This window comes from Sapajus apella, unplaced genomic scaffold, assembly GCF_009761245.1.
Source record: "Sapajus apella isolate SASKATOON/1434 unplaced genomic scaffold, GSC_monkey_1.0 scaffold116, whole genome shotgun sequence".
Taxonomy (NCBI): domain Eukaryota; kingdom Metazoa; phylum Chordata; class Mammalia; order Primates; family Cebidae; genus Sapajus; species Sapajus apella.
The window spans coordinates 896,303-921,267 of NW_022437056.1; the positions used below are offsets into that span (position 1 = coordinate 896,303).

The 24,965-nt window shown below is 47.1% G+C and overlaps 1 protein-coding gene across 4 annotated transcripts in view; it reads left to right on the plus strand.

Annotated features, from left to right (window-relative positions):
• MYOM2 (myomesin 2) overlaps positions 1–24,965 on the plus strand; it is a 116,861-nt gene that overhangs the window by 28,791 nt on the left and 63,105 nt on the right. For all 4 annotated transcript variants that reach the window (XR_004263475.1, XR_004263474.1, XM_032260305.1 and 1 more), the window contains 11 exons: positions 665–753; positions 834–884; positions 3,727–3,891; positions 4,769–4,930; positions 7,503–7,644; positions 9,955–10,154; positions 10,773–10,826; positions 16,051–16,178; positions 19,961–20,144; positions 22,232–22,406; positions 23,875–23,996. Coding sequence is in view for 2 of the 4 variants with exons in the window: in XM_032260305.1 (XP_032116196.1) it covers positions 665–753; positions 834–884; positions 3,727–3,891; positions 4,769–4,930; positions 7,503–7,644; positions 9,955–10,154; positions 10,773–10,826; positions 16,051–16,178; positions 19,961–20,144; positions 22,232–22,406; positions 23,875–23,996 (1,472 nt within the window). In the remaining 2 variants the exon portion in view is untranslated. The remainder of the gene's footprint in view (positions 1–664; positions 754–833; positions 885–3,726; positions 3,892–4,768; positions 4,931–7,502; positions 7,645–9,954; positions 10,155–10,772; positions 10,827–16,050; positions 16,179–19,960; positions 20,145–22,231; positions 22,407–23,874; positions 23,997–24,965) is intronic.

A 24,965-nucleotide genomic window follows, 5' to 3' on the forward strand; every position in this document is an offset into this window, starting at 1 on the left:
AGCATTTCAGGTGCAGCCCCTCAATGCCTGTGTGCACCAGGAGGAGAGCATTTCAGGTGCCGCTCTTCAATGCCGGTGTGCACCAGGATCACGTGGGAGAGTGGAGCAAAGCTGAATCTCCGGGACTCCCCTAGAACTGGCACGCGATGGACTCCCCTCCATGGGTCAGGGCATCCCTGAAGCAGGGCTCTGCCTTCTTCTGTGGCAGCATTCTTGCTCCTACACGGAGCAGGTCTGCGGCTGTCCCAGGCAGGCTCTGTATTGTCCCGTCATGAGTGGTTTCTGTTGGAGCTTGAGGTCACAGGAGGCTGTTCATGGACAAGATGAAACCCCACCTTCTACAGAGGTGGAAAAATAAGACCAGCGTGGAATCGAGCTTCTCCTTGAGAATGAACAAAGGATTTTCAGAAGCGCCAGTACCTTTTTATTCTTAAAGTCAAAGCTGTGCCCTCGCCTGGGATCAGGCCTTCATCATGTCTGTAATTAATCCCGAGTGGCACCTCGCCTTTCCAAGGACAGAGTTGGCATTGTTCTCGCACAGATCACTCAGGAACAAATGACCCACGTCATATGATTTGCTTTCGAGGAATGTTTTTGTGCAATTCGGGTCACTGACTTTCACAGAACAGTCCTGCAGACTTTCTCTCGTTTTTTTCTCTCAAAGGGCAGACTTCGATGATACCGCGACCTACTCGGCGGTGGCGACCAATGGCCACGGTCAGGTGTCCACCAACGCGGCGGTGGTGGTGAGAAGTGAGTACCAGGCGGGCTCTCGCGGGCACCCTCCCTCTCCTTTTCTCTCTCTTTGCTGCTCTCACTCCGCTGTCTTGCAGGGTTCCGGGGGGACGAGGAGCCATTCCATTCGGTGGGACTCCCGATTGGATGTAAGTGGTTTTGGTTCCCCTTTTGTGCGGTGAAGTGTTTAGTGACATAGTGTGCAATTTGAAAAAGAGCTTTCCCAAAGGCCAATTGTATTTACAAAAATTGTATTTCAGAAAACGCTTCCAAGTTTCTCCTGGCCAGTGTTAGTGTGCTGACACTTTGCTCCCATGCAATTCTATGGCTAGGTGGTATTTTTAGACCGGTGAAAACATCACTTGGAGAGACTTTACATTTTTGAATTGGAAAAAAAGAGACGTCCAGAATTTTGACCTGAATGCATCATGTGGCTGTGTTTCATGTTTAAGGATACTTTTTTTTTTTTTTTTTGAAAGGGAGTTTTGTTTTTGTTTCCCAGGCTGGAGTGCAATGGCACGATCCCGGCTTACTGCAAACTCTGCCTCCCAGGTTCAGGCGATTTGCGTGCCTCAGCCTCCTGAATAGCTGGGATTATAGGCATGCACCACCACGCCTGGCTAATTTTTGTATTTTTAATAGAGATAGGGATTTCTCCATGTTGGTCAGGCTTCTCTCCAACTCCCGACCTCAGGTGATCTACACACCTCGGCCTCCCAAAGTGCTGGGATTACAGGCATGAGCCACCGTGCTGTGCCAGGATACTTTTTTTTCTCCAAAAGTCTCTTGGTCCTTGTAACGAATGACTTCAGGTCAAAATGAGGGCAGTGCAGCAGGCTTTGGGCCAGAAACCTCCCCAGGCCTGGGAACGCTGAAAGGAGGCCAAGCCCTCTCTGGCCCCGGGCTGGCTTCATCCTAGCAGCCCCATGTGCTGGGTGACCGATGTCAGGTGAGTAGAGGAGGTCCCCGTGAGGGCATCTTGAGGACTGGGGCATGATGGATGCACTTTCATTGCAGCTCGTTTATGACTTGGGAGTGAGATTTAGATTGGCCTGAACTTCCCAGAGAGGAACTGTATATTCTGATGGAAGCACTGATTTTACTGTAATGTGAGGCTTAGATGCTCCAGGCCACATGCTGGGAGTGGAGAGTTGACCAAAGTGAGGATGGAGGGAGGAGCCTTCTGGCAGCTGCTGGCCTCTCTGGGCATGGCCTCTGCCTGCTATTTCTGTGTGAATTTTATTGCTGTGCTGTGTTCAACACTCAGTGAGCTTCCAAGACCACCAAAAGGCAGGTAGGGACCAGGACAAGGTGAGCCTGGGGAGGCCGGGAGATCTGGGCGTCCCTGTGTAGACCCAGGCCTTGGGACAGCATGGAGTCCATGTGGAGAGTTGCACCAGGCACTGATGAGCTGGGCAGGTCCTGGCGGTCACCTGGTCCCATCCCCGGGCCTCTTCTGTCTGTTAAAACGTTATCCTCCTAAAGAAGAGCCGTGGTGCAGTTACAGCATAGATCACCATGTAAGAATACTCATACGTTCACCACCCGAGTTTAACAGAGGGAAATATCTTGCTATTTTGCTTCAGTTGTTTTTCATTGCAGTCAAATTTACATAACACAAAATTAACCATTTTACGGTGTACATTTCAGGGCAGCTTTGATTATTTTCCAAGAACGGAAACGACCCCAGAGATGGTGAAAGCACTTTGTGCCGCTCCACTCTAAGCACGATGTGCTGCTCCTGCCCATCTCCCACACCCTTAGGAGGAAACCACGCTCCTGATGTTTGCAGTGGCTTTTTAATTTTATGTTTGTTTTTGAGGCAGGGTCTCACTCTGTAGCCCAGGCTGGAGTGCAGTGGTGAGATCTTGACTCACTGCAGCCTCCATCTCCCTGGCTCAAGGAATTTTTTCGCCTCAACCTCCCAAGTTGCTGGGACTACAGGTGTGTGTCACCAAACCTGGCTCATTTTTCTGTACTTGGTAGAGATGAGATTTTACCATACTGTCCAGGTTGGTCTTGAACTCCTGGGATCAAGTGAACCTCCCGCCTTGGCCTCCCAAAATGCTGGGATTACAGGCATGAGCCACCGTACCAGCCTGCAGCTGTTGTTTAAACTCCCCTACATGCATGAATCTGTAAATCATACAGTTCTTTTGGTTTTAAAAATTCAATATAGATTTTTTTTCCCTGACACGTATGTACTTCTCCCCCTGCCACACATATTTTTGAAATGTAACTAGGCTGACACCTCTGGACCCAGTTAGTCCATTTGGGTGCACTCTAAATGAAACTCTACAGATGAAAATACCACCGTTTGTTTTGAAGATGAGGCAGCCATAGCCTCAAAGTCCATGTGGCTTGCCAGAAACCACAGCTTGAAGCTGAGGTAGGATTTATTTCAACCTTCACTTTTCACATGCAGTCAGGTTCTCAGCCCTGCCTCTAACGACACCACAAAATTGACTTTTTGACATTTAATTCTTCAGCAGTGGCTTGTCTCAGCTTCGGCTGCTGGAACAGCACGCCATGGCAGGGGCAGTTTATAGACAGCAGGCATTGACCCTCTCGGTTCTGGAGGCAGAATCTGAGACTCAGCAGGCATGGGCTGTGGTGAGGAGCCTCCTTCTGGGTTGCAGATGACGTCTGCTCACGGCTTCCTCACATGGAAGAGAGGAAGGTCTGGCCTCTTCCTCCTTTTCCAAGGGCGCTCATCACCCCGCCCTGGGGTCCCCACTCTCATGACCTCACGTCACCCTCATCACCTCCCAAAGGCCCCACCTCCTCATACTGTCCCACTGAGGGTCAGGGATTCAACACTGGAATTCTGGGAGGACACAGACATTCCATCTGGAGGATGGACACGGCCATGGGTGTTCCATGCCGTGTGATGGTGACAAAGACGTGTTTCCGTGGTGGTGGCCTGAGTGTGCCTGCTGTCAAACATGCTCCTGCCCTTCGGCCCTGAGAGTCTCCATTGTTTCTGCGCAGTGCCCCTGTCATCAGTGATTCCGTACACGCACTTCGACGTCCAGTTTTTGGAGAAGTTTGGGGTCACCTTCAGGAGAGAAGGCGAGACGGTCACTCTCAAGTGCACCATGCTGGTGACGCCTGACCTGAAGCGGGTGCAGCCCCGCGCTGAGTGGTACCGCGATGGTGAGTAGGACAGGGCCCAGACCCGGATGCACAGCAGGAGGTTTTGGGTAGAAATGTCCTCTAAACGTGGGTGTCAGTGTGGCCTTCTTCTCTGCCGCCGGGTCAGCTCCAGACAAAGTGAGGGACCACGGAGAACCTGGCTGCCCATCATTGACCTTGAACCTCGTCCAGGAGAATCCTGGAGAGGGAGATCCTGAATCTAGAGCAGTCACTTAGGGACTGACCGCTTGTACAATGACAGAAAGAATGACCTGGTGTGATGTGGATTGCATTTGATGCACATTACTGCGTGGAAGGGGCCGGCCGGAGCTCGTGTGCTGTCTCCGTTGCTGCGTGGAAGGGGCCGGCCGGAGCTCGCATGCCATCTCTGTTGCTGCGTGGAAGGGGCCGGCCGGAGCTTGTGTGCCGTCTCCACACAGAAACGCTACCTCAGTACTACTCTTCTTCCTGCCAGTCATTTTGTTTTAGCATTTGATGATGCGGAGGGTCTATGCTGGGATCTTTGGAGATGTGAGGCCCTTTAGTTGCACACCCCTGTGATCCCTTCATGGGCAGGAAGAAGCCGGGTGGGGCAGCGGCCGTCCAGCAGAGAAGCAGCGAGCCCCCAGGTGAACCCAGCTCACCTGAGGACAAAGTTGGCGGCCGCTCACAGCACGTCCCACCTTTACCTGCTCAGTGGCAGCCCGTGTTCTGGGCTGTGGCTGCTCCATTCACACCTGTGCTTCTGTGTAGTTGGGATTTTACCTGGTCAGGTCCGGCTCTGTGGCTTTCGTGGTGTCTGGCTCCACTGTCCTGTCCCGCTGTGAGCTGGCGCTGGTGCTTTCTTTGCCTGCTGGGGTGATTTCGGATGCAAACCTTCCTGTTACCACTCTTTCAGACGTGCTGGTGAAGGAGTCCAAGTGGACGAAGATGTTCTTTGGAGAAGGCCAGGCCTCCCTGTCCTTCAGCCACCTGCACAAGGACGACGAGGGCCTGTACACCCTGCGCATTGTGTCCCGGGGCGGCGTCAGCGACCACAGCGCCTTCCTGTTTGTCAGAGGTGTGGCAGCAGGGCTGTCAGGGTGCAGATCCCGGGGGTGCCCGGGGAGGGGAGGTGGCCCCGGGGGGAGGGAGGCACTGGGAAAGGAGTCAGGAGGTGGTGAGACCTCTTTGCTCCTTGGAGACTCCTGTGTGGTGCCAGGTCTCCCTCCGTGCCCAGACATGCCAGGTGCTTCCTCCAGACAGCAGACGGAAGAATCGGGACGCAATCCGGGATAGATCAGAATCATCATTGTTTGATCGTTTGTATACTTGCTAGCATTTGAAAAGTGATTCCTAAGAGTGAGTGCACCAGATTCACTCATTCTCAGGGAATTTAGGCCAAGGATAAAGAGGGCCACAGTGTTGGATCCCAGGGAAGAGCTTCCTTAGTTTCCCGCTAGCGACTCATTCCCTCTGGACTTTGGCTTTGGAGGAACAGACATGATGATGACAGGCAGTGCCATGACCTCCACCACCCACTCCAGTGAAACTCGTGCTAAGACATTTGTGGCCGACACAGCCAGCCGTCACTGGGAGCTTTATGTCAGGCAGTGTGCCGGGTCCTGGGTACATTTCGTCCTCACAGCAGACTCACCTTGAAGGCTTCACTAATTTGATTTTAGGAAAAGAAAGACAACATTGTGATATATATATATAGTGTCTGTTGTATATAGCCTATAGGTGTGCACGTGTATGTGTGTATATTACATAAACATCCATGTATATGTAACGTAGGATTCTTAGAACAATAGCAAAAGGTAATAGTGTTCTCAGTTTTCCAAATGAATCCATGGAGCCTCAGAGGCATGAGGAATATCTCTAGGGTGGAGAAGCTGGGATTTAAACTTGGTTGGAGCCTGGAGTGTGAGTTCCTGTTGTAAAGTTGCAGTGTTTTTGGCATCACGTGGCTAAGCAGAAGGGGCCCACCTACGTTTTGTTTTGTTGTGTGTTTTTGAGACTGAGTCTTGCTCTGTCACCCAGGCTGGCGTGCAGTGGCCTGATCTCGGTCATGACCTCCACCTCCTGGGTTCAAGCAATTCTCCTGCGTCAGCCTCCCAGGTGGCTGGGACTCCAGGTGTGTGCCACCACGCCCGGCTAATTTTTGTATTTTTAGTAGAGACAGGATTTCACCTTGTTGGCCAGGCTGGTCTTGAACTCTTGACCATAAGTGATTGACCAGCTTTGGTCTCCCAAAGTGCTGGGATTACAGGTGTGAGCCACCACACCCAGCCTTCCCTGTGCTTTTATCAGTGTCTGTTCCACTCCCCTCCCACTTCTGCCTGGGCCGCACCTCCGAAGCCTCTGGGTTTAGGGGCAGCCTCCTTGCTGAGGCACAGCTGACCTACGAGGAGGGCATGAGTGCCCCTGCGCTGCATGGCTGCTGCTGCGCTTCAGGCTCCCATGCTCCCAGCTCCATGCTGATCATCTTGACCGTCCTTACCTGCTGCTTGGGTTCTCGCCTTCCCACCTGCCTCCAGCTTCAGAGGGGTGCAGGGAGCATCCGTACCTCATCATGATTATTTTTCCCATTGCTTCCGCCAGATCAGAGCTTAAAGGAAGAACTGTATCATTAAGGAATATTTAACTGAAAAGAAAGAGAACACATGTCAACCAAACGCATCTCACCTTCGTCATTTCCCACAAGATAGCATAAGCTTGCAAGTCTGTGAGGCACTTCTACCAAGTCCCACTGCTGTTATTAGATGGGCACTAACTGTCCCTTCCATCCTCTGCGTATGCCTGCTGGTGTGACGCTCCGTCCCATAAAAAGGCAGTGAATACAACATGGCTCAAATCACCTTGCTCACTCAGCACCACCAACAGGAAGAAAATACAGCGAGGGTGGAGAGTTTAACCATTTTCATCGCTTTCCGAGGGATTTAAATATGAGAGAAAACTATTTGGCTCAATGTCAAGAAATCCTTAGCTGTTAATACGCTGAGGATACATGAGCAGGAAACTGGATAGTGCTTACACCGCTAAGAATGTGTCACAGGACAGCCATGGTTACCAAATAAATACATATTTTAGACAAGAAAATAAACATTCAGTGTATTAGCTTTCTAAGTTGCTCTGTTGGTTTTCATGCAGCTGTTATTAAAATTTAGAAACAAAAACTTATTGCCATATGGTCAATAGACTGAGAAATGAATGATACAAACATTTGCTCAAAATTGGCAAAAAGAGTAAGCCACCCAATTGTCTAAGGATTTTGAAATAGAAGAGTGTCTCGGTGATATTTCTCAGGTGTTAGAAATGCTGAATTGTCGTTACTGTTTCGTCCGCTCATGTTATGCAATATAACACGACCAGGAGCAGATGACCTTTAACTTGGGATCTAATGATGGAAAATTTTAGATTTGAGTGTTTTGTCGAGGATTCTAGGTTTTGAAGATTAATTCATAAATACTATTATATTTCTTGTCACCAATCCACCAGAGTAAGAAATATTGTAGCAATTTGAACACGAGGATTAAACGGTGGATGAAATCAAGTGGATAGAATTGGAGCTTGGAGGAGTTGTGAACAGGCTTTGCAGTGACCCCAGCCCTCAAATGACACGCATGTGCCTTTTCTCTCCTTGCCCCAAGATGCTGACCCGCTGGTCACAGGGGCCCCCGGTGCACCCATGGACTTGCAGTGCCACGAGGCCAACCGAGACTACGTCATCGTGACCTGGAAGCCCCCCAACACCACCACCGAGAGCCCCGTCATGGGCTATTTTGTGGACCGGTGAGTGCCTTGCCTTCTCCTGGGAATGAAAATATTCCTGCATTGAATCTTACCACGGATGATATATTGGGAAATCTTTCTCAACGCAAGTTGAGGTTCCCATTCTAGGTACATGGCTAATTGGTTGTGTAAGGTCCTGATTAGGTGACTGGTAAATACACCAAGTAGGCTGAGCCCGGCAGAACCACACTTGGTTTCTTTTAGTTGAAGGTGGAGCCTTGTTTGCCTGTTGCACACCCAGGAACCAACCCCACCAATGTCCGCAGGCTCGCTCTCAGCCCGGTGCTGGGATTCTGCTGAGGTCTGCGCTGCGCCCTGTACCAGAGAGGGCCCTGGCTTGAGCAGAATTGAGGTTTGGAACTGTCCTTCCCTCCTGAGAGACAAAGTGGCTCATTTCTACTGAAGCTCCATTCCTTTTTCTATGGAGGAATAAGGTGTTCTTGTTTCCAAGTAAAAAAATCCGGAGCTTCAGAGTGTGAAATATTGGAGCTTGTGTTTGGGTTGATAACTTACATTTAGGTCATCGTTGGAGCCAGTGGGGCTTTAACTCTTTGACTTCCCATATTGGGGACAGTGCTCAGCGCCTGGGAAGCATACTGAGCAGAGCCAGTGGGCTTATTGGATGTGCAATTTATGCCCTAAATACAAATTCCAGTTATTAGAGTAAGTTGTAGTTAAAGAAAATGAGTTTAGAAAGGAGACAGATAGTGTAAGTGGATGGTTCCTGGTAGGAATGTAAAATTTTGTATGTATATTAAAAAGAAAAATAAGGTGATTATCTCAGGAAAAAAAGAGGAAATTGCTTTTTTTTTTCTTTTTTTACGCTCATTAAATTCTCTTTTCCAATGAAGCTGCTTGTGGGGTGAAATGTTTGCCATCAAAGTAATATTTTGGGAATAGTAGGGACTGCCATTCAGGGCTTACCTTGAGTTAAGCAACAATGACAAGAGGAACAAGAAAAACAAACCCTCAAAGTGATGCTCTTTTCTCCTGGGACATCTGATTAGTTTTCCGGCTAAGTTGACAAAAACCATTTCCTGCGCCATCTCAGTTAACAATCCACGCACCTCCTCTCATTGTGAAAAAAGCAAACGTGAAAATCAAAGCAATAGAACCTTTTGGAAGTGGGGGATGCAGCTCCTCCCCTGCCCTTCCTTCAGGCTTGCAACTTGCCAGCTGTTGCCTGAAGTTGAAGGTTTTCCTGCCAGACATTTGATTTCAACCTTGTCACTCTCTTTGGCTAAAACAGGCCAGGGCAGGTGGATCAGAGAGCTTTCATTAAAAATGCTGGATGCTTAGGGGGGAGTGTTTTTTTTTCCCAGATGAAGACACCACTCTGGGGTTGAAGTGCTGCCTCCAGAAGACTGATTTTCTGAACTGGCTCTTTTCTGGGGATTTAACATGAAGATTTTTTTTTTTTTTTGAGGCAGAGTTTCACTCTTGTCACCCAGACTGAAGTGCGATGGAGCAATCTTGGTTCCCTGCAACCTGCACCTCCTGGGTTCAAGCGATTCTCCTGCCTCAGCCTCTGAGTAGCTGGGATTACAAGCAGTCGCCACCATGTCTGGCTACTTTTTGTATTTTTAGGAGAGACAGGGTTTTGCCATGTTGGCCAGGCTGGCCTTGAACGCCTGACCCCAGGTAATCCGCCCACCTTGCCTTCCCAAGAAGGTTTTGTTTTTACATTTTTCAACCTGTGAAAAATGGAGGTTAATCTTTCCTATATTTTTAGGTTTCTGGTCAGAAGTTAATATTTTGAAAAGACTTCCAAATTCCACGAGAACCATTCTAGAATGTCCTAATGTCATTCCGGGAGACTAAGCCAGCTTTCCCGGGGAACCCATGTCCTTGGCCCCACAGAGAGGAATGGGAGCTGTCTGTAGGCAGAGGGGGCCAAGGCTGTTTCCCTAACCTGGGCCTCAAACAGACCAAGCTGCAGCTTGGGGGTGCCGTGACTATGTCGCATAAGTTGGAGAAAGAACTGTTCAGGAAACGGCTAAAATAACTTTGAGGACATTTTTGTCTAAATGTGTTTGATGACAGGAACTGATCTTTGGCTATAAATTATTAAGATTCATGGGTATATATTATATATATAATAGATATTACATATAATATATGTATTGCATTTTCTAAATAGCTCTGTCTTTTAAAGTTTGTCTATACAAGTCGGTATTTTAGCAGCATGGATTTTACCGGCATGAGATATTTTCCTGTTATAATTGGTGCGTGTATATATGTATATACCTATATAAATTTAGTAGGTTGCCACATTTGCTATTGTTATTTCTTTAATGTTTTAACTTGAAGATGTGAAGTAGGAACGAATAATTGGGTTCAGTGCAATGATGCGCCAGTGAAAATCTGCAAATACCCAGTCACGGGGCTTTTTGAAGGAAGGTCTTACATATTCCGAGTGAGAGCAGTGAACAGCGCAGGCGTCAGCCGACCCTCCAGGGTCTCGGATGCGGTGGCTGCTCTCGACCCCATGGACCTCAGAAAGTTACAAGGTAGGCCGCTCACGCCTGGGTTTTCACGGTGCCCAGGAAGCCTTGGCTGTTTGTGTGTGATTTGTTTCTCTTTCCCTCCCAACTCGATGTGAGCTGTAAGCACGCCCTGTGTGCAGAGCATGGCACAGGCTGGGTCGCTGCTGTCTGACATCTCCGCCAGCGTCGCTGTAGGAATGGGGACAGCCAGGCTGACATTTCCAGTCTAAAATGAATGTGCCTCACCTCCAGAAAGCTCTTTGCTGGAATCCCAGTTCAAGTGGCTCAGAATTAGTCCTTTATACTCCATGAGTGATATAATTTCAGCACATAATGACACTTAGAAGGCCGTCCTGTTTCTGAGTTTTAATTTTGCACGACACAGATTCCTTAATGGGATTGAGTCCTTCGTTATGGTTTTAAGTGAGCCACTCCGTTTTTCTCACCCACGTGGTCCTTTGCATCCACCCCGAAGAGCTGAGACGTGCTAACTATTAACCAGGACACTTCTGTAATCAGCTAGGATGGCCCCAGAGGACTCATCACAGGTTGTAGTCCGAATGCAGAGGTGAATTAGGGAAAATGGGGGCTTTTGGGGAAACCTTTGCATATCAAATCAGGTGACAGCCTTTCTCTCCGCAGCCGTTCATTTGGAGGGAGAGAAGGAGATCGTCATTTATCAGGATGACCTTGAAGGTAAGTAGTTCCTCACTCACTCCAGCTGCTCCACCCCTGGGGATTTGGACTTGTAGTTAGAGATGGGAGAGACCGATTGAGAACACCCCCTGCTGGGCACAGTCTCTGCATGGAAAAATGAAAACTGCAGGTCAGGCCTGCGAGCCCAGTGTCCACAGAAGTTAGAAAAAGGAAACAAACAAAAAGGAGTAAGGCAGAGAGAGTGGGAACAAGGATGTCGGGGTCTCAGACTCACCTTTCACCTGGGGGTTACGGATGTATTCTTTCCGGGACCGGTAGGGAAGAAACGAGACTGAAGCTAAACTTGGTTGCCGGCTGATGTAAGATCCTTTCCCACAGACTGTGTTGGTCAAATCGTGTGTGTAAAAAATTCATTTTACATTTTCTAAGCAAAACTTTTATTCCTGACATTTTAACTGGAATGGTCTTTCCTGCCAAAGGATGTTCCTGGTGCTTATTTATATTTGATTTTGTGGATATTTTCTCTCTGATATTCCTTTTAGAGAGCTTTAGAAAGAATGATATGCTAAGGAGAATCCAGTATTATTAACCAGAAATCAAAAGACTTTAACTGGACTTACAATTAGAGTTCATTGAGTGCCGTGGGTGAAGGCTTATGAAGAAAGATTTTCAATCAGTTTGGAGCCGCTGGCTAAGGAGTGGTGTTTCTGAGCTGCTCTTTAAAATCACAGCCGTGCTCTCTCTCTCTCTCCTAGAGCTGCAGACTCAAAAAAGCTTTATCTTAATTGGTTTTCTACCTCTGAAGCAGATATGTCCCCAGCTGATATCCACACATTGCATTTTCTGCCCCCATAAAGATTTTTCTCTAGGATCTCAAAACTAACATATGTCCCAGTGTGTCCCATGAGGGACATCAACTCCCAAAAGAAGACCGTTAAGAATTCTGGTCAAGCCAAGGTAACCTTTAAAGCCATCGTCAAATCCTCTGGCTCCAGGAGGACCCGGAACTCAGGAAAGACGCTCTGCACGTAAGGAATGAAAGTGAAGACTTTGTGGAGGGCGACTTCATGCAGCTTCCTGGGCACCGGCTGGTTGACTCAGCCTAGTATTCTGTCCCATGCATGATAAACCCTCCCCATTTTTTTGGTGATGAAATCACAGACATTTGAATGAATGAAAAATGGCTCCAGAGTCTATGGGAAGAGAAGGCACGCTCAAGGCAGGCCAGCCTGTGTGGAATGAGGCTTGGTGTTGGGACTCCGGATGAACAGGCAGTCCCCCTTCTCACTCCTCATGGGCAGGCAGATCAGGGAGGAGATGCACAGCCTGTGTCACTCTGAGTGGATGCGTGGGATTCCAACGTGGCAAAGATGACCACGGCGAGAAGGCGTAACTTACTTTACAAATGTCACAGATCTGTGATGAAATTTGCCTTCGGTAAAGTCCATTGTGAAGAGCACTGGGAAAGGGAAATAATGTAATCGAATGAAGCTTCCCCAGGCAGAAACCCTGCCTTTTTGGAGAGATGGTCTATTTTTCTAGTGAGACATGATCGTGGTGGGATATAGGTTCATTACATGTCAAATGAAGAAAGAGTGCACGTCCTGAGGCTTGGTTTGCCAGCTGGTAAAATGGAAGTTTGGTATCTGGACACAGCAGCTGTCATTTCCGCCTGGAGTAAAGACTCAGATGCTACTTTCTGTGGCCTTGTGTTGTCCTTGCTTTCAGCAAGGCAGGTTTCTGGCTCCCTGGGCCTCTGCCCCCCTCTGTTTGAGGCAGTTGTGAACATGGCGGGATTTATTCATCCTCAGGGAACTTTTCCAGGGCTGTGTGTGTGCAGTGGGAAATGGGAGGAGGAGGGTGAGAATCTCCGGTGGAAAACTGCATGACTTGGGAGTTGGAAACTGCCTGGGGCATAGCCTCCTGGGCTTTGGTTCTCTGGCGTGACGCTTAGTGTACAGCGAACAGGCAACGTTCGTGGTCAGAAACAAACTGGGTATGGAATGGAAATTCTGCTCATTGATATGGGGGTTTGGGAAGTTCATCTGTTCCCCTCAGCCATTTTGACCAAGGAATACCTCCTCTAACTTAGAAAACCTTTAGCGAAGGAAAGAGATGCATACTATTTCTAAGCGAATCTTTCTGGGGTCCACAAATTTGCTATTAGGAAGTTCCCTTTTCTACCCGTGTCTTTTTTCTTCAGCTGATTTTTTTTTCTTTTACCATTGCTTTAGCTAGAAAACAGTTTGCAATCTCCACTTGTTTTAATGAAACAAACTAATTACTGTTGTTGGCTAAAAGGGGGTCCTCTGCTGTTTTTGACTTTCTGCTGAGTTTTTCTCATCATTTTAATCTTGGGCGACCTCTTCCTGCAAACGTCTAAATGGCTGTCCATGCTCTTTCCTTATCACCCAACTTTCCCAGTGTTTCTTGAATTGCTGCATTGAAAAATGGAAACTCTATTCTTGGAAAGGCCAGAGTAGACTCTGTCAGAATATAACGAGAGTGTTTTTACTCTACTGTTCTACCATTTGATTGTCTCCTGATTAGGCGTGCAGGCATTGGGGTGCTGTCTTGGGCCGGGTCCTCTGCAGCCCACGTGCTCAGTCACGTGCTCTGTCTTCTGCCCGACTCACTCCTGTTGTTGGGCACCCCCTTGAATTCCGCCACATCTGAAATAAACTCAGTGTTTCATTGACTTAGAGAAAAATCTCCTGGGGAGGTTGTGGTTTTCCTTAGGTGGACGAGGGAGCAAAATGCAGAAGTTGGAACCGGAAGACCTAAGCCTGGACCCCAATCCAGCCACCCAGTAGCTTTGCGATCTTAGGAAAGTGCTGCGTTTTCATGAGCTCCATCTGTGGATTTTTAAGTGGAGGGAACGCATAGTATCTTCCTCCATACATGAACAGAACCAAAAACAAGATACTGGATGTGAAAGCTTTTTAAAACAATATGTATTATATATTGATAATGTATATAACATGTAATAATACAAAAAGACTTGGACCATTGGCACAGGGCTAGGGAGCCTTCAGGGCTGAAGCAGAGATGAGGGCAGCATCAGTGCCCTGGGGGTAGAACTGTTCGCCTGTGTCTCGCTGTGCTTAGTGATGTCTCACATGTGCTTAGCGGTGTCTCATGTGTTTGTGTGTGCTTAGTGGTGTCTTGTGTGTGCTTAGCGGTGTCTCATGTGTGCTTAGCGGTGTCTCACAAGTACCTGGTAGCATCTCATGTGCTTCATGGTATCTTACATGTGCTTAGCACTGTCTCATGTATGCTTAGTAGTGTCTCGTGTGTGCTTAGTGGTGCCTCATGTGTGCTTAGCAGTGTCTTCCATGTGCCTAGTGGCATCTTGCATGTGCATAACGTTCATTTGCTTTCTCTTGGCTCCCCTCTCAGCTGCGGGCTCATCACTCATTCCCACCCCTGTTCTTCCCTCTCTCTGGCTCATGGGACTCTTCTGAGTCCTTTTCTCAGCTCTCCATGGCTGGAGCATCTGCAAATCCGCAGGGCTCCTGTGATTACAGTACCCAAGGTGATGAAGAATGTGAAGAATAATCCAAGTGTCTTGCACCCGCGGGGATCCACTGCTGACAAGACTGTATTCTTTCTTCTCACCTTGTCATCAAAGGAAATGTCTCTCTCTCCACTTCCTCTGGGCCTTTGACTACGTGCAGGGGCAAAGGCAGCAAGACATTTCCGAAAGTGTGAATGAGATTCTGCTGTCAGCAGCTCACACTTGCTCACTGCTTCTGTTCTTTGCCTTGTTCCTTCTGTCCCCTTGTTTGCTTCCCTCATTAGCGCCTCTGAAAATTAACCAGGATTCAGTTTTGGAATTTCAGTGTGTATTACAGGAAGATGAGTTTTCCAGGTCTTCTTTCTGTAATGCTTTTTTCTGTGCGTCTTGAGGTGTGGACACAGTGCACGAGTGGAGAGCAGGCCCGTGGGGTGTCCCCTGCCCTACCTGGTCTCCCTCTGTGCTTTCTGGAGACACGCTGACTCCTTGTTTGAAATTCAGTACCTTACTGGAATGATCCCAGCTCAGCCTACGTGGCCTCGAACACGCAGTGGGCCATGGAACAGGACTCAGGAAACAAAACTCAGTCTTGCTTTGTGCTGTTTCCATGTTCAGTTTCTGGCCTGCCACAGAGACCTGAGGGAGAACTGAGTTTTGAGAAGGGCTCAGAGATGTCCCGGGGAGGTTTCAGACCATTTTAATCATGTGCTAATCTAATTGGAGGCTCATAGTATTTTGTATCACAATTTCAAGAACTGTGGGTCTGGAAAACCTCCACCTCCACTCCTTATGAGCATCTCCTATAAATTCAAACAGAAATCCCCACACCTCACAGTATGTTAAAAAAAGACGTATGTCAGAAGAGGGGCGTATGGAGCATGTAATAGTTATTTGCAAAGGTCACTCCAGAACTTAAACATGCAGGCACAGAATACGGCGCCTGTGAATACAGGACCCATCTTGTGAGGGGGGAGCAGGCAAGATGCTTTAGAAGTAGGTGTATAATTTAAGTGCTCTGAGGGCACACGTATAAAGAAAGAACCCAGAGAGGACCCTTAGAGGTGGGGCCGCCTGGCTCTGCCGTGCCTAAGTACTGCGGAACACAGACTGCGAACGCGTTCTCTGCACAGATTCCCAATACAGTTTGAGGAACTCCATTTCAGGCACTATCCCTGGTTTCTTCTGGTAAATCCTTCCTCCTCTTCCAGAAGATTATCTGGAAGACTTTCATTTGAGATTCTTTTTTTTTTGACAGCGTCTCACTCTGTTGCCAGGCTGGATTGCAGTAGTACGATCTCGGCTCACTGCAGCCTCTGCCTCCTGGGTTCAATCAATGCTCCTGTCTCGGCCTTCCGAGTAGCTGGGACTACAGGCACACACCACCATGCCCAGCTGATTTTTGTATTTTTAGTAGAGATGGGGTTTCATCATGTTGGCCAGGAGGGTATCGATCTCCTGACCTCATGATCCACCTGCCTCAGCCTCCCAAAGTGCTGAGATTACAGGCGTGAGCCACCACACCTGGCTGAGATTCTTTTCTTATGAACTGGCTTATTTCTGTATTGGAAGCCAAAATAACTGGGTATCTTTGATGGTTCCTTATCCTCTGGCTCTGAAGAAGCAGTCCTTGGGGTTTGTTTGCTTTCCCCAAATAGAAACGAAGTGAAGAGCAACAGCCACCTCGCAGAGTCCTCCAGTGCTGAGAGGTGGGTCCTCCAGCACTCACTGAGTTTATTATTCCTCCAGGTGATGTCCAGATTCCAGGGCCTCCCACCAACGTGCACGCCTCTGAAATCAGCAGAAACTATGTCGTCCTCAGCTGGGAGCCACCCACTCCCCGCGGCAAGGACCCGCTCACGTACTTCATCGAGAAGGTAAGCTCCAGGCCTGTGTCCTGGAAAAGCTGACCTCTGCGTGGCCTCACACCATCGTGTCTGCTGTGTTTTAAAGATGATTTGTGGGTACAGATGCTTCACCGTGGCTGGGGAAGATGAGGTTAGGGCTGAGGTCACGCCACAGGGGGGCGTTCTGGGGTGGAAATTGGCCCCAGGGGCTGGGCTGCGTCCTAGCCCAGTGTTGCCCCTTGGTGTGAAGCTGCTTCCCTCTCTGGGCGCCTGTGTTCTCCACTGCCCTGTGGATGGCTGACCTTGAGGGATCTACCTTTTCCTTCCTGCTCTAACCTTCCAGGCACCAACATGCTAGGTATTCCAGATTCCTCACTGGCTTTGCTTGTGCATGAGCCGTGTGGCCATTGGGTGGCAGTCGTGTATAGGAAATTCACACAAGACGGATGGGTTGGAGTCACCAGATCATCTGCTGCAAGGCTCCTTTTTTGACCTGAATGCATACAATGAAATACAAAATACATTGTACACTGCAGTTCTGCAAACACATACGCAACAGACGCAGGCGCATGTATATGTATGTAACCTAGAGAATCTCACAAATTCTCTCTTTAAGCACGCATTCTCTCTTAAAGCTGGTCTGTCCTGTGGCATTAAAAACACAGGTTGTGACCCACTAATCTGACTTGGTGACCCTCTGTTGGGTTGTAGGCCATAGTTGGATAAGCCTCCTATGTCCTACAAAGGCTGTCACTAAAATTTTTATACTAATATGTGATACAACATATAGTATGCACGTGATGGAGAATATAACACATCTAAGCTTATGCCATCTAATACAATATTCACATATAGCAGCACTCAGTACAGCATGGCAGAAACAGACATGGAAATGGACCATATTTCAGACTCCAGAATGAAGGAGGATCCTTTGGCCTTCTCTGCTTATCTGCAATGCATGATATCTGGGGGGTAGAAAGTGCAATAATTTCAGCGTAAAGCATTAAATTATTAATTCTGGGTGACAAAGTGTACTTATTATGAAAATACAAGTGTCCAGTCCCTCTGTGGGGCTCTCCTAGGGCAGAAGCCATATTCTCAGGCCCTCACTCCCTTCATCTTCCGTCACTACCAGAAACACCAAGTTTGCAAACACATTTTTATTTTGAGACCAGTTCTCATTCTGTCACTTAGGCTAGAATGCAGGGGGCAATCGTAGCTCGCTGCAGTCTCTACCTCCTGGGCTCAAGCCCTCCTTCTGCCCTAGCCCCCTGACCCCCAGAGTAGCTGGGACCACAGGTGTGCGCCACCATACCCAGCTGATTTTCAATTTTTTCATAGAGAGGAGGTCTCTCCATGTTGCCCAGGCTGGTCTCAAATTCCTGGCTCAAGCAGTCTTCCTGCCTCAGCCTCTCAAAGTGCTGGGATTACAGGCACTTTAATGTGTTTGCAGGCCAGGTGAGCCATGACACCTCACCTGTGAACACACTTTTAGAGCGAGGACTCTACCGGGAGTCGGTACGTGGGCAGACTCTGTCGACATCCCTGCCTGCTGTCAGTATTGATGACATGACAGGCACGCTTTGTTTTTTGTTGGTAAATTTTATTATTTTATTTTTCCATAAGTTACTGGGGGTACAGGTGGTATTTGCTTACATGAATAAGTTCTTCAGTGGTGATTCGTGAGATGTTGGTGCACCCATCACCTGAGCAGTGTACACTGCACCCCATTTGTAGTCTTTTATCCCTCGCTCCCCTCCCACTCTTTCCCCCAAATCCCCAAGTCCATCATCTTCTTATGCTTTGCGGCAGGCACACATTTTTAAGAAAATGTAATTTCAACTTTTATTTTAGCTTCAGGGAGTACCTGTGCAGCTTTTGACAAGGGCATGTTGTGAGACGCTGATTTCGAGGTGCAATTGATCTTATCACCTAGCTGGTGAGCACAGCACTCCGTAGGTAGTTTTTCAGCCCTTGCCCTATCTGTTAGGCCTGAGCACCTACTGTAGACATCTTTGTGTCCACGTGAACTCAGTGTTTAACTCTCATTTGTAAGTGAGATCATACGGTATTTGGTTTTCTGTTCCTGTGTTAAATCACTTAGGATAACAGCCTCCAGCGGCACCCATGTGGCTGCACAGGACAGGATTTTGTTCCTTTTTATGGCTGTGTAGTATTCCACAGTGGGGTTGCACTGCATTTTCTCTATGCAGTCTACCACTGACGGGCAGCAGGTGGGAGGATTCCATGTCTTCACTGCTGTGAACATACAGGTGCATACGTCTTCTGGTAGAATGATTTATTTTCCTCTGGGCATATCCCCAGTAATGGGATTGCTGGATGAAATGGTACTTCTGTTTTAAGTTCTTTGAGAAGTCTCTAACCTACTTTCCCCAGTGGCTGAACTCATTGACGTTCCCCCAGCAGCGGATAAGCATTCCCATTACCGGTCCACGTTCGGATGTAGGAGAGGGAGCTCTGCTGTAGCCACCTGGACTGCAGTTGCTTGGGGCTGGGAGGGTCTCAGGCCCATGGCGCCGTGGGGTTCCCATCACGGATGCCTGGGGCAGATGCAAGATAGCGACTTTTCACATTCACCAAATTGAGAGAAGACGCCTTCAAATACGAATCTAATTTCTAGAAGTCTGGGTCGCTGTCTGAAATTTTCAGCAGACTTAGCAGGTCAGTGTATATCCAACTTTTACTACCACAAAACTACATTCAAAAAAGGAGTTTTATCTCTATGTGAAAAAAAAATAAAACATGTAATCAGGGTTTTTAAAGTAATTGCAAAAGACAGAAATTAAACAAGCAGTATATGGAATTTGGGAAAGACAGAGGAGTTACATGGAATGCAATTAAAATCAACAATAATTCCATCATAAAATAGCCATATTCGTATGTGGTACATATATTTATAGTCTTTTTCTCCATAGATTTTAATGTACTTGTTATATTACACAATTTTCATTTTGTGTTACATTTCACAAAGTAACATAATTCCTCTTATTAAAGATTGTAATACAATATTTAGGTGGCTATGTGGTTTTTAATCTAGGCACATATAATGTGTTTTACTGTATTGACAGTCATTTAGATTACTGACATTTTATCACTACCCCAAGTAGCCACACTGTGGTAATAATTTTAAATTGAAATGCCACTCACTGAGTCATGATGGAATTTTACAAATATACTCCTAAATTATCTTTCATTATTTGCAAGTTAATTCCATTTTACTAAAACTACAACCTAGGTATTGATTCCCTTACATTTTCTATGGTTGAATAATTTAATGGAAAAAAATTGTATTAGTAAACATTATCAACTGTGGGTAATTTACTTCCTTCTCCAAATTGGTATCATTGTCATACAGCTCAGAAAAGGCTGGCTGTGGTGGTTCATCCCTGTAATCCCAGCACTGTGGGAGGCCAAGGCAGGCAGATCATGAGGTCAAGAGTTCGAGACCAGCCTGACCCACCTGGTGAAACCCTGTCTCTACTAAAAATACAAAAATTAGCTGGACGTGGTGGCATGTGCCTGTAATCCTAGCTACTCAGGAGGCTAAGGCAGGAGAATCACTTGAACTCGGGAGGTGGAGTTTGCAGTGAGCAGAGATCGCGCCATTACACTCCAGCCTGGGCAACAGAGTGAGCCTCCATCTAAAAAAAAAACAAAGATGCATGCCCATCCTGTGTGTGTGAGATGCAGCGGGAGCACCTGGTGGACCTGCGTTGGCGAGAACTGAGCTTCCTTCCACACAACCCTGGGAACTTCTCTCTTTTCACTTCCAGTCTCATTTCTCTTTGTAGTCCGTGGTGGGGAGTGGTAGCTGGCAGAGAGTCAACGCCGAGACGGCTGTGAGGTCCCCGAGATATGCCGTGTTTGACCTTATGGAGGGGAAGTCATACGTGTTCCGAGTGCTGTCAGCAAACCGGCACGGCCTGAGCGAGCCGTCAGAGATAACATCTCCCATTCAGGCCCAGGACGTAACTGGTGAGCCGTCACCCTGGGTGCCCCCAAGTCAGGATAGGCTAAGAGTGGTGTGACACCAAATAGCCTTAAATTGTGTGACTAAAGACATTAACGTTGTAAGCAAGTTGAAGTTCAAGTTGAATTTAAAATTACTTTATGAGTGATTAAGAGCTCTCTGACATTTCTTGACATTTCTCTGAAGCTCCTTCTTCTTTTCATGAAGCCAGTAAGTGAGCTGAAAAATACATTTAGGAAATAGTCACTTTTATTGTTTTATTTAAACTTTTTTTAAAACTTTTGTTTTAGGTTCAGGAGTCTATGTGTAGGTTTGTATTATGGGGGTGTGTTGTAAAGATTATTTTGTCATCCAGGTACTAAGCCTAGTAGCCATTAGCTACTTTTCCTGCTCCTCTCCCTCCTCCCACCCTAGACCCTCTAAAAGGCCCCAGTGTGTGTTGTTCCCCTCTATGCGTCCATGTGTTCTTATCATTTAGCTCCCACTTGTAAGTGAGAACACTCGGTATTTGGTTTTCTGTTTCTGCATTAGTTTGCTAAAGATAATGGCCTCCAACTTGACCCATGTTCCTGCCAATGACATGATCTTGTTCTTTTTTATGGCTGTGTGGTATTCCATGGTGTACATGCACCACATTTTCTCTATCCGATACTTCATTGATGGGCATTTGGGTTGATTCCATGTCTTTGCTATTGTGAATAGTGCTACAATGAACATTCACACCCATATGTCTTTATGGTAGAACAGTTTATGTTCTTCTGATTATATACCCAGTACTGGGATTGCTGGGTTGAATGATAGTTCTTTTTTTGAGGAATGATGACACTGCTTTCCACAATAGTTGAACTAATTTCCATTCCCACCAACAGTGTGTAAGTGTTCCTTTTTCTCTGCAGTGGTCACTTTTAAAGTAATTCACATTTTAAGTACACCAGGGTTCTTTTGTGTGTATGTGTGTGTGTTTTTAAAAAAAACTGTTTTGTAGAGACAGGGTTTCACCATCTTGCCCAGGCCAGCCTTGAACTCCTGAACTCAAGGAATCCTCCCATGTTGGCCTCTGAAAATGTTGGGATTCCAGGCGCGAGCCAGTGCACCCAGCCAGGCAGTAGAGTTTCTTGCCCATCTGGCTTGAGGGTCCCTCTTGGAAGGTTTCAAATACAGATTACAGAAATTTTGAATTGTAGTCCCTGAAGTCATAACTCCTTCATGGATTGCAGTTAACTAGCGTGTAAGTGGAGGCCCCATGGAAGTCCCCAGAAGCCTTCATGGGAGGTACGCTGGTGTCAGGAACGCAGTTCTGAGTGCCTGGGTGCCCTCCGCACTCTCTCTCTATGCTGTGTTTCCTGAGAAAGCCACATACAGAAATGAACAAGGTCACGAGGCCAGCTGCCTCCAGGGTGTCCTCAAGTTTCTACCTGGTTCTGGTTTTAACTGAAATTCTTAGAACTCATACCCAGAACCACAGGCTTGACGAGACCAGCTGTCTCTCACAGGTCCCAGCCTTCTTTCGATTTATGGCATATGTGGAGAATGACCGTGAGCATAATTGAGAAACACTGTGGTTTTGGCCCAGGTGGCCGGCACAGAGGACACGAGTGGTACCGTGGCCTGAGCAGACCCCAATCCGCAGTCCACTAGTGAGGCCTGGCATGAGATGAGAAGATCTGATGGTCATGTCATGATTGAATTTTGAGTCCCCTGGGAGATCCCAAAAGATCTGATAAAAATGAATCTTACTTTCTTAAAATTGTTAATTTCCAGTCCAAAAAATAGTTGTTACCCAGGCAGCCTGACCCCCAGTGCCAACAGAGGATCTTTTTAAAGCTCTGGTGGAGGACAGGAGGCTTCAGGATGTCGTTCTGTGTCTCTAGGAGTTGTGTGGAGCTCAGGAAGAGACGGGAGTGGCCAGCCCCTCCCAACGTCCCTCGGGTGGTCGGCCCTGGACTCGGCTCCTGCTCTCAGACCCCTGGTTGACTTTCTTCCAGACCCCCAACTGGCTGTCCAGTTCCCTGTGAAAAGGTCAGGGAGATCTCTGGTGTAGCCCCCAAAGCTCTGATGCCGTTTCATCACTCCTCTTGCCTCCCACATAAAGTTGTCCCTTCTGCTCCTGGTCGGGTTCTTGCCTCCCGAAACACCAAGACGTCCGTGGTGGTCCAGTGGGACAGACCCAAGCACGAGGAGGACCTGCTGGGCTACTACGTGGACTGCTGTGTGGCCGGAACCAATGCCTGGGAACCCTGCAACCACAAGCCCATTGGATACAACAGGTGCGGCTCCCGCTTCCCACCCCGGCCCTGGAGTCAGCCGTGAAATGAAGCATGAGAAGCAAGACCATTTAGGTCCCGTGGCCCCCAGCACAGGGAGAACCACGGTTGCAAGGCTTCTGCATACATGAGCCTCAGCCACACGAGAGGGCTGTGTACTTTTAAAGTTTGACTACTTGGATGAGCTGCTTACGACACATGCTCATCTTCACCGAAATGATTTATTTATGAATTAAAGGAGAGTTCCAGAACCTGTTTTTTTTTTTTCTGACATAATTAGCACTTAAGCCTTTTCTTTGACTATAGTTGAAAATAGCAACTATAGTTGAAAATAGTGACTATGATGTGAAAGTCATTTTTTTGGGTATTGATTTTTTTGAACTTTAAAGTTGCTTTGTTCACGTGCCTGGTAGTTCTATTCTCCGGCTCCTGATGGAGACCCCGCCAGGAGCCCACACTTTGCTCGTGGTGGGGGCAGCTCGGGGGATGCTGGTTGGCTTTGCAGGTGAAAGCCAGTGGCCCTGCCTTTGGAGAGGACTTTCTCCTGCTGCCTGCTGAGTGTGCGGTATGTCTGAGGTTATTCAGTTTCTCTGCAACATGCTTCTTAGGAAAATGTAGGCAGCTGCCAGAATCGCCCTTGTGGATGGATGATCAATTATGGCTCAGCCATTTCTCCTTTTAAAATCTTAAAAAAATACACTGTAAAAAGCAGTGGCTAACAAGGAGAGATGTCGTTGAGAAGAACAACAATTAGATGTTCTTCTCAGTCCACACCAAATGCAGAAAGATCAATCAAAATAAGAAACTTAAAACATTATTCTAATACAAGGAAATGGTTAGAAAATATTTATTGACTGTATGTGATAAATAATAATTGCTTACATGTACTGAGTATCTACCCTGCACAATGCACTTGTGCTAAGTTCTCTACCTAGAGTTTTCCATGTAGTGCCTGCAACAATACTGTGAGGTAGGGATTATCATCCCCATCTTAGAGATAGAAAAACAGAGTCTTACAGGGGTTAAGAAACTTGATTAAGGTGATAACATCTGTTAGGTGTCAAAGCCAGTATTTGAGGCTAGTCTATCTGACTTCAAAGGCTTGGCCTTTAGCCACCGCAGCATGATTACTGCTCATTACACTTTACGTACCTGGGTTGTTTCAGATAAGAAATGGCATACTGTTGGATAATAGACCTTTGATCCAGACAAGGCCCAGAAAGTGCAAAAGCAAAGGTGAAGTCACAGAACAAGTGGCTTTGACACCACTTGTAGTCACTCCGGCTGTAATTGGGTGCCATGACCTTACTTTCAGGCTCTAAATGTTGAGCTAATTAACTAGAACTGGAAATGAAGGATGTATGTGATGAATAAAACTTTTGCATGATGTGTTCAACATGATTTCCGCTTCTGCTGCAGGAGAGAAAAAGCAGAGCTTCGCAGTTCTGACCCTGCTCCCTGTGTTTCCCAGGTTCGTGGTGCACGGCTTAACCACGGGAGAGCAGTACATCTTCCGGGTCAAGGCGGTCAATGCCGTGGGGATGAGTGAAAATTCCCAAGAATCAGACGTCATAAAAGTGCAGGCGGCACTCAGTAAGTCGCTCACGGCTGTTCTGTGCCAGTCGCTCCCGTACACTGTAATTTCTGCATGAAGAAACATTTATGATGCCATTTGGAATGTTACTGGATGAAAAAAGGAGACCAGCTGGTTGAACAGAGAACATGCAGTTCTTCAAAGCCTCTTGGCTGGCTGCTTGTCTTAGAAATGATAGTACGAGGGGCAGAAATGATAATATGCCAACAAAGTGCAAATTAAAAATAAAAACATTAGAGGTCACATGTGTTGCCAAATACCTGTACTCACGTTAAAATATATGCTGTAGGGGATACATTTCTCTTTTCAAAATCTGTGCTAAAATACAGCAACATCAATCACCTTACTCAGCTCAAGGAACTTAAATCATTTCAGGGAATGTCACGTTTATAGAACTTTGTGACTTTGTTCGTAAATAGAGATGTTTACAGTTTTGATCAAACGAGACAGTTGGGATCCTAAGTCTCAGGGACCGTCTGTAGAACAGCTGCTCTACAAAGCTGGGCTGCGTCCTTGTGTCTGTTTTCTTATGACATGCGCCTCACCAAGAAAGCACACATATTCAGGAAGATTTTGAAACACAAATGCCACATATGACATATTTTAACTCACAGAGAGAACAGTTTTGCTCTTTAATGATTTTTCATCTCCAACTAAATTTATAATATTTTGGGAAATTAAAACTTATCTTCTAATGATATTGCTGCTGGATTTCCAGGGAATGTCAATTGTGATAACACCTAGCCAGGTACAATAGCACTGACTGTTTTGTTTTAAGATAACTCTAAACTCCTCTCAATTTTTTCAGAGGGATTTTCAAACATTCCCATTTTCCTTTTTAAGTCACTCCTGCTAAATGAAAGCCAGTCTCTTTTTTGAGATAGAGTCTCATCTATGGCCACACCACCCTGAACACGCCCAGTCTCGTCTGATCTTGGAAGCTAAGCAGGGTCGGGCCTGGTTAGTAC